Here is a 9,318-nt window from a genome sequence, read left to right on the forward strand (position 1 = left end):
CTTTATTTTATTCTCATCTTCCAATCATTAATTGTCCTCCAAAATTTCAGGACAAGAATTGAAAGCAGAGAAAGAGAATGAGTGATGAAAACTGATAATTATAAGAAGAGAAAGAGCATGCTGTTTGTGGAATTCTGCTAGTTGACAGCAATTGACTACACTTCTCTGGGCTTTTCTGCAAGACTAGGTTGTCACTGTAGGATATGCAGATGTATGTTTTAAAGAAAGTGAAGGCTTGGTTTTGACTGCTTTCTTTCATATTGTCACTTCATATGCATCTCTCCAAGGTCCCCACTTGTAAGTCCCCAGAGTCATGGCTTAACTCCAGCCATGGCTACTGCAGGATATTCCAGACAAGAGGCAGTGAGTGCCAATATCCTCCAATCACACCACTAACTGCTGAAGGATTTATGCAACTCTCAATTTTGAACCTTGATTTAAAAAGGTAGCATGAAATACATTTGAGAAGCAATGTTCTCTGCACAAGACTAGCTCCACAGCTACTTTTTTTTATACCAAAGTAGTCACAGCATTAATTTCTATGAAGCTGTTTTTGATATGTAACTAGCCACAAACTGCTATAACTAATTAGACCACAGGCTGAGTGAGAATTTCGTACATAGGGAATCTGGGCTGCCACCATTGCATCATACAAATTGGAGATTTCAGTATCATTCTGGTATCCATAGCGACTCAGCTGGAATCCCAGCGCCCAGTATGGAATCATTGCTGGCCGACCAATCAACTAGAATAAAAAGAAAAATGAATCCAGGTAGACTTCTTAGGGAAGAAAAGATAGTTGACTTATACATGAATCAATTGAGCATTTCCACTGAGCACTGTCTGATCTAAGAGGCCTCGCTCAAGAAAATAAAAAGTCCAATAAACATGGAACAATTATTGCCATGAAGAATTGTACAAACATTTTTAATTGAAGTTTTTGTATATTCCAGAGCTTCCATTCTAGAAAACCTGAAAACTTAGTGGTTATTATTGATTAGAGATTCTTAGATAGGCTATTTAGCAACCAAGAGACACATGGGATATAAATATGCCTTTATAGCCCATAACACTAACATCTGACTTTCAGGAAAGACAGCAATAATCTAGTGGGAACACTCCGAGTTCATAAGGAAAAAGTGGCCTATCTCAGTGCTAATAATGTGATAATACCCAATAAATATTTGATGATTTATCAATAGCTAGAATGGCTTCCAACCTTGGTGTATTGCTGAGTTACAAGTTCAGGGGTCGGCCCCAAAACCACATAAAAGTCCAAAATCCCTCCTATAGTACGGTATGTCAGGGCAGGAGTGGGCTGTAATGTTACATCTGTAAAAAGAAAAAGCAGATGAGTAGTATCCTTAGAACTACAGATCACCCAGATAGGGAATCTGCCCTAAAATGTGCTATTTTCACTTTTTGTTTATTGCCTCCTTCCTCTATAAAGTCTGCTCTTAACCAGGAGAATCAGAGATGGATCTGCAGGTATCCCAAACATAATACGCAACCTCAACAACTTATACAACTCTGTGAAAAGGAGCCAGAGTGTCACAGTAAAAGGAGGCTACACAGGAGTAAGGACCATGGTTAGTCAAAACTTTACACCTAACACCTTGTCTAGAGCTCTTAATAAATCTTGAATAAATGGATGCATAAATGGAAAGTCAGTTTTATTTGTCCCATTTTCCTTGCCCCCGAATGTCTCCATTTCTGTTGATAGCCCAGATCCCAACAGTGTGGTCACAGCTGCTGATGGTGGTGCACGGGGATGTGCCCGTCTTACCCATGGCATTGCTGTTCAGCAAGAGCACCCCGTGGGCACTGCTGTCCTCCTCCAGTGCCATGTAGTAGGGGTGGACACTGTAGGAATTCTTCTTGTACTGGGAGAGTCATGAGTATAATAAAAAAGAAAAAAACCAAGAAGTTGTTTCCACAACATAACCCAAACAGCAAACTCTTACTCAACATTAAAGATTCAGCTCAATGTCACTTGCTTTGTAGAGGCTTTTTCACCCTCCTTTCCACCTCAAGTAAAAAGCTGTGTCCTCCCCTCTCTGTGCTTGTGTTGTTTATTATTGCACAATTCTATTATGTGTTATTAATATCACATAATTCAGTGATTACACTGTGCTAGCATTATTTCTGCATCTTTTTCTCTCATTAGTCTCTAAGCCTCTGGAGAGCAGACAGCGTCTTATTAAATTTGTAGCTAAGCACTTAGCAATGTGCCTGACATGTACAATATGTTAAATAAAAGTTTATGAAATAAATAATATCCATAGTTGACAGGAAAAAGTATTTATACCTTTTAGGGACAAAAAGAGTGTGATGTGTGGGCTGCTACAATTGAGAGCAGAGTGTATCAACATAAGATGAAGCTGGTGAACAGGGCACCATCTCTGGGCATAAGAATTAAAGCAGATGCACATTGAGAGAAACTAATCTTATTCCTCTGTCCTCACCGCTGGTGGCTCATCACGAGCAAACATTCCCCACACGTTCCAGCTCATGTTTCTTCTGAAAGCTGTGTGCTCAGTTTCCCCAAAGCCATAGACGTACTGAGTGGGGAGGCGAGTGGAGATGGAGAGGAACATGTCGTTGAAGGTGAAGCCGGGGAGCTGTGAGTCCCAGCTGCAACACAGAGACAGACCATGCTGAGCTGGACGTCACTGGCCAGAGCAAACGTGGAATATGCTATGAATATCTAGTTGACTCAGAAGCCTCCTGAATTGTTGCACACCTGGATCCAGATCCAAATACCATGAAATGGCCCAGATCATAACAACAGCCATGACTCGGTGCCAAGGTTCTAGGTTTGCATTTTTATTCTGTAGGTTACAAAAATGAGAGCTTCTTCTCTGGGTCATGGGCTCCTTGAGGGCAAAGACTATATCTCATTCATCTCTTTATTTCTAGATATCAGTCCTGGCATATCAGCTTGAATAAAGGTATGAATAAATGAATAGGATCTAAGCAAATTTTCCAAAAGAAAAGTATGAAACTCATGGAACAACTTCTCTAGATAAACCAAAGAACTTCTTACCAAAAAGAGCAACAGAGAGAAAATCAGACACACAGTCAAAGAGAGCAGAAGCCATCCATACACAGGAAGGCACATGTGTACACATACAGGTGACAGCTTCTACTAGGATGCGGAACCTCACCCCAGGCAAAATCCAGAAAAACCTCCATTTCATTCCAATCAGCAACAGGACAAAGAATGAGAGATGACAATTCCTTTCATACCTAATTTTGTGAAAAGGCTTTAAGTCTTTTGGTTCTCAACAGAAGCAAAAACTGCAAGAAGCCTTTTCCTTTTCCCTCTCATTAATCTTTGCCCCCCTCCTGCCTCTTTAGTTACTATTTCTTAATGAAGCATAATATGGAAGTGTTTTATATCTTAGGTTATCTGTTATTAAATAGAAGTTTCTGTTCTACTTCTCAAGAACAATGAGTAGAACATGTATTTTTCTTTCTCTGAAATCAAACAACACTTAGTTTTTTAATCTTAATTAATTTTTTTTATTGAATCAATGACTAATAGAAAAAAATTTACCATTGAAATGGGGGAACTAGATGTACTCTTTGACAAACACATATTTATGTAGAACCTCTGAGGTTAATATTTCACTTGAATTAATTAGAACCACTGTAATAAAATCTGGAAGCACTCTAATTAGAACCAAATAAATAGTACTTACATCACAGTGCCGGAGCTTTTGCGCCGAATCTGGATTCCAAAAGGATTGTTCTGAATCATAACATCATACAGACAGTTTTCGGGGTGGTCAACTGGTGAGGGAGGGGTGTTCAGAGATACTGGGACCTCATACCTTTTATTAGCGGCATCATAGATCTGGCAAGGAGAGAGAAGAAAATTTTCTGAGAGCATCTCAGACCTAAAACCCCTCATGCCAACCCCCATAATTCAGTCCTCACGTTTTATGGTCAGTTTGTATTATATTAGGAAGCATCAAATATCCCAGAACAAATAGACATGAGGCCTGCCTACCCACTGTGCCCAATACAGACCCTGCATTTCAAAAAGGCCTCAGTAAAATCCATTCGAAGCCAGGGAGGGCCCTTCCTCTAAAGAACTTGTGATTGAGGGGTATAGAATCTCATAAATCGAGTTTGTGGCATGCGAACATGCCCGTGCATGGCACTCTGTAAGACCGTGTGAGAGTGTGTAAGTTAGGAATTAGAGAATTGAGTTGTTATACGGGCTCTGAGATCTCCGCACTGTTTGAGTTTCCAGATGTTGCACAGCCTTTCCATTCCTAAGGTTTCTCTTTGACACCCACCACTTGTTCCTACTTAACTAACAGGATTGATGTGTGGGAAAAATGAAAGGAGTGAAAAATGTCATGCAAGGACAAAAAGTATCACCATTATGAGCAACCACCCTCTTTCTCATATTATCAGCCCAAGTCGTGCTTAGGCGAGGGTTTTCTAAAGCCCTGCTTCTCGAAATTGTATTTCTCAGACCCAAAGCAGCAGCACCACCAAGGAGCTAGTTAGGAATGCAGACTCTCAGGCCCTACCCTGGACTTTCTGAATCAAAACTTGCATTTTCACGAGACACCTAGGTGATTCGTGATACGTTAAAGTGCGGAAAGCAATGTTAAGAGCTAAGCTGCCCAAGGTGGTGTCCACAAGCCACATGTGGCCACTGAGTGTTAATGAGAGCTCGTTTGAATTGAGAGGCACTCTAACCACAAAATTTACATCAGATTTTAAAGATTTAGTATGATTAAAAGATTGCAAGACACCTCCATTAAATTTTGATTTCAAAGTGAAATGATAACATTTTGGCATATTAGTTAAATAAAATGTTATTAAAATTAATTTCTCTTGAGTTTTTTCAAAAGCATTTTTTAAAATACACATACTAGAAAACATAAGTGGCCCACGTTGTCTTTCTAGTAGTCAAGACAGAGCAGTGGTTCTCAAAGTGCAACCCCTTAACCTGCAGAATCAGCATCACCTGGGAACTTGTCAGACATGCAAACTCTCAGGCTGGCCCCAGCCCAGACCTGCTGAATTGAAAATTCTGGGGGTGAGGCCCAGAAATCTGGATTTTTAACAAGACCTGCAAGTGATTCTAATGCATGCTAAAGTTTGAGAACAACTCTAGAGGAATAATTCTAATATTGGAAGTAAGTCAATACCTCTCATATGAGTTTACCACAAAGCAGACACATTTGTTCAGGGTTAAGGGATGATTCTCTGAGGATGTTTACGACCTGGAGTACATGACATTATAGGAAATTCACAATCCTGGTGAATCTAAGGTCACATCCTGGCTCTACTGTCTATTTTCTGACCTTTACCTCTCTAGAGTCCTCAGCCCCATTATCTGTACAATGAGAGATTTGGACTAAAAGCTGTTGCAATGACGTCCATCTGTGCAGAGCTGTAAGTTTAAAACTCCCTGCTGAGAACCAGAATCCGCAACACAGGGAATTACCTTGACCTGCAGCATGTCTTCTGTGTGGTAGGTCACGCTCAGGTGGAGGAAGCTGATCTTTGCAGAGAGAAAATCAGAGGCAGCAGCTGTGGATGGGGGTAGCACACCCTCTGGTGGCAGTGGTGGCTCATCCGCTGCCCCTGCCAACTCAGGGGCCCCCAGGAGAGCCAGGTCTGCAGTGATGCCCGTGGACAGGTACTGAATGTTACTAGCAACATAATCAGGGATGGTGTCATAGTAACAGGTGGGCACGCCAGGAGTCGTCGTGAGCTGAAACCACAGGAGTCCTGGGTCAGTGTCTAACACAATTCAAGGCTCTAATTACTGGAGAAGTTGGTTAACACAGAATAAGTTTCTGACAGCATGGCCATTGCTATGGGTTGAATTGTGTACCCCGAAAAGACGTTAAGCCCTGATCCTTGATACCTATGAATGTGATTATTTGGAAATAGGGTCTTTGCAGATGAGCACGCGAAGATGAGGTCATTAGGATGAGCCCTAATCCAATAGGACTGGTGTCCTTAAGAAGAAAACTTTGGACACAGAGATGGACGTTCACACAGAGAAAATGCCGTATGAACATGAAGGCAGAGTTCAAGGTAATGTATCTACAAGCTAAGAAATACCAAACATTGCCAGCAACCACCAGAAGTAAGGGGAAGATCATGGAGCAGAGTCTCCCTGAAGGCACTCAGAAGGAACCAACCCCACCGACACCAGGATCTTAGACTTCTAAACTCGAGAACTGTGAGGGAATAAACTTCTGTTGCTCTGAGCCACTCAGTTTGTTGTATTCTGTTATGGCAGCCCTAGCAAACAAACACGCCCATTTTAAACACACACACGCACACACACACACACACACACACACACACGCATGCACACTGGCTGCCTGTAATGAGTGAGCAGACGGAAGCCTAATCTGGAGGCAGGAACCCTCAGGCAAGGTCCTTCTCCCAGTGTCCTTGCTGTCCTCAGTACAATCTAGAGGACACCACTTATGTTTTTTTAATTTTTTTAAGTTTCCATTCTCTATATTGTTCAAACAGAGAGGAGTAGCATTACTTTACCCTTCCTTCTTGGAGTCTCCGATAGCTGGAAAAAAAAATTCACTTAAAATACTCAATGCACAATGCATACCCAATGCATTTTATGACGTTAAAATGGGGTTTTAAATGATATGGTTGGAGTAGCGATGAGAGTGACAATGAGTTTCTTCTGATTCAGGATCTCTGAGGAAAATGCAGATCACCTATTATGCAGAATGCACAATGCACAGGGTCACAGGGTCACGATTACTGTCCAAGCCAAATATCTGAAAAGCGTTTTCCAGGTGCCTAAGGACAGTTTTTGCAACTTCCTGATCAATATAGTAATTTTCTCCTGATCATTACCTCCCACAGGCACCCCCGCTGCCCGCAACTTTCCTCAGAGGCAGTGGGATCTTCAGGGTAACAGTTGAACTTCTCCAGGTCACTGACTGGAAGGTTCCACTCAATAGAGAATTCTTGTCCCAGCACCAGTCCCTGGAGATCGGTGATGGTCACCACCTGCGGAAAGAGAATGACGGCCACGGCCACAGAGGAGGTGAGGGAGAGCCACCTGGGTAAAGTCCTTGCCTGGCGTGCTCAAAGTCAGGACCAGGGACTTAATCCTTCCTCCAGACCCCTGTGCTGTGATATATTTGGAACTTGGCTTACTCCTGACCTTTCTCACCCCTTGGAGTCATCGTGGGTATCAAGTGAGAAGAACATCGATCATGTTACGGAGTGAAGCTCACAGGCAGTGCTGCGGCTGTTAGCTTATTGTCTTCGGGGTGTGATGCTTTATCAATTTACTAATGATAGTGACAATAACAATAGCTAAACTCTGTGGAGCATTCATACGGGCTAAACACTGTGATAATCACTTTATAAGCATGATTGCCATTAATCCTATAAAGCTGCGGTCCCCAACCCCTCGGCTGCAGACCAGTAACGGTCTGTGGCCTGTTAGGAACCGGGCCATACAGCAGGAGGTGAGCAGCAGGCAGGCAAGCAAAGCTTCATCTGTATTTATAGCGACTCCCCATCACTCGCATCACTGCCTGAGCTTCGCCTCCTGTCAGATCAGTGGTGGCATTAGATTCTGCATTATGGTGAGTTGTATAATTATTTCATTGCATATTACAATGTAATAATAATAGAAATAAAGTATACAATAAGTGTTATGCACTTGAATCGTCCTGAAACCATCCCCCACCCCCACCCCTGATCCATGGAAATATTGTCTTCCATGAAACCAGTCCCTGGTACCAAAAAGGTTGGGGACAGCTGCTATAAAGCAATCCCATGCTGTGAATCCTATGGCTATCTCCATTTACAGAATAGAAAACTGAGGTACAAAAACTGTTTAATACCTTGCCCAAGATCTCACAACTAGGATCAGAACCTCATTCTGCCTAACTCTAGGAACTAACTCTTACTCTATACTATATGTAGTCAAAATGGAAGGGGCCTGACCTAAAAAATAATGAATTTCTCAGCACTTGAAATATTCAACTAACAATGTAAGGAACTCATTCAATCAGACAAACTCGAACTGTCCCTTGGGTTTTATTTTACTATTATTTTCTATAATCGTATAAAAATAGCTTGAAACACTAAGGACCAATATCAACTCTGCCTCAAAAAGAGCCTTTAATTTTAACAAAAGGACAAATGTGTAAATATGCTACAGAGAGAGGCCAATGTATTGAATAATATTTTTGCTACGTCACATCTGGGGTAAGCCTGTCTAGTTTTAAATTTTCCTACAGAAGAACTGCCTTCTCTCAAGAGCCCAACTCCCACCTTCTCTTCAGAGCCCTAACATAAACAAAGTGGAGCAGTCTATATTCAGCATGCACCGCTGTCTCCTGCACGCTCCCTGTGATGTGGTGGATTTCCAAGCAAGCCAGGTGTCTCTGTGACTGCCCAAAGTCGAAAGAGCAAGGGAGGGCTGTGTGTCAGTCTCAGGCCAGGGCCTGTGGCAAGGGCCTGCAGGATGGAACGATTTCCCACCTTTGTGGAAATGCTGTAGGCAACGCTTGGATTGGAAGTGGCAGCATTATTCACTAAGACAGTAAAATTGGCTGGCTGTTTGTCCATTCCAAGGATTCTGATATATGAAAACATGAGGTTGTCAGGATCCGTATAATTATTATTTGTTATCTTTGCCTGTAGACGGTTCTGAAAAAAAAAAAAATGTCAGATTAGAGACCAGGTAGTTCATATTCTTATTGTCCTCAAATACCATTCAACATTTCATTTTCTGAGATTTAAGGTGTTTCCTTTTTCTCTGCATCTCCAACCCTTGCCAGGTGATCGTCCCCAGGGAATTCACTAACTCAGACTCTTAACAATCCTAAATCGTTTAGTAATATTTCCTGTTTGCTTTGGTTCACTGGTTCTTTACTGATTCTGTTACTCAGAAAATATGTCCCTGACATCATAGAATTTCCAAGCAGACAAGTTGGGTACTTACACATCAAACAGAAAGACACAGAAATTCATTGGCACATGAACACATACACAGACACAAAAAGTGCCCAAATAATTTTTCTTTTATTTTAATTATAATGATGATAAGAGCCAAAATTGTTTGAATGATCACTATGTGCCAGGCACTGTGCTAAGCATTGTACATGTATTACTTCATTCAAATCTCACAGCAGACTATGAGGCTGAAATTATAATTATCCCCATTTTTCAGATGAGGAGACCAAAGCACAGAAAATTAGATAACTTATTTAGGGAACCATAGTTCAAAAGTGACAAAGTTGAGTCATGACAAAGAAGAGGGTGGAAGTGAAGACTAAAGAAAAA

The 9,318-nt window shown here is 41.6% G+C and overlaps 2 protein-coding genes across 2 annotated transcripts in view; both read right to left on the reverse strand.

Moving 5' to 3' along the window:
- The window catches only part of LOC105827065 (probable maltase-glucoamylase-like protein), a 36,980-nt gene extending 31,477 nt beyond the window's left edge, over positions 1-5,503 (reverse strand). Inside the window, 6 exon segments of the mRNA XM_012665086.1 lie at positions 620-745; positions 1,220-1,332; positions 1,787-1,883; positions 2,466-2,634; positions 3,705-3,859; positions 5,474-5,503. Of these exon segments, the coding sequence (XP_012520540.1) occupies positions 620-745; positions 1,220-1,332; positions 1,787-1,883; positions 2,466-2,634; positions 3,705-3,859; positions 5,474-5,488 (675 nt within the window). The 5' untranslated portion in view covers positions 5,489-5,503.
- Positions 5,504-5,511: 8 nt separating this feature from the next.
- LOC105827066 (probable maltase-glucoamylase-like protein) overlaps positions 5,512-9,318 on the reverse strand; it is a 22,286-nt gene continuing 18,479 nt past the window's right edge. Inside the window, exons 3-6 of the mRNA XM_012665087.1 lie at positions 8,515-8,682; positions 6,868-7,023; positions 5,622-5,743; positions 5,512-5,530 (exon numbers count right to left, since the gene is read on the reverse strand). Coding sequence (XP_012520541.1) covers positions 5,512-5,530; positions 5,622-5,743; positions 6,868-7,023; positions 8,515-8,682 — 465 coding nt within the window. The remainder of the gene's footprint in view (positions 5,531-5,621; positions 5,744-6,867; positions 7,024-8,514; positions 8,683-9,318) is intronic.

The sequence above is a fragment of the Propithecus coquereli genome, unplaced genomic scaffold (genome assembly GCF_000956105.1).
Source record: "Propithecus coquereli isolate 6110/MARCELLA unplaced genomic scaffold, Pcoq_1.0 Scaffold96, whole genome shotgun sequence".
Classification (NCBI taxonomy): domain Eukaryota; kingdom Metazoa; phylum Chordata; class Mammalia; order Primates; family Indriidae; genus Propithecus; species Propithecus coquereli.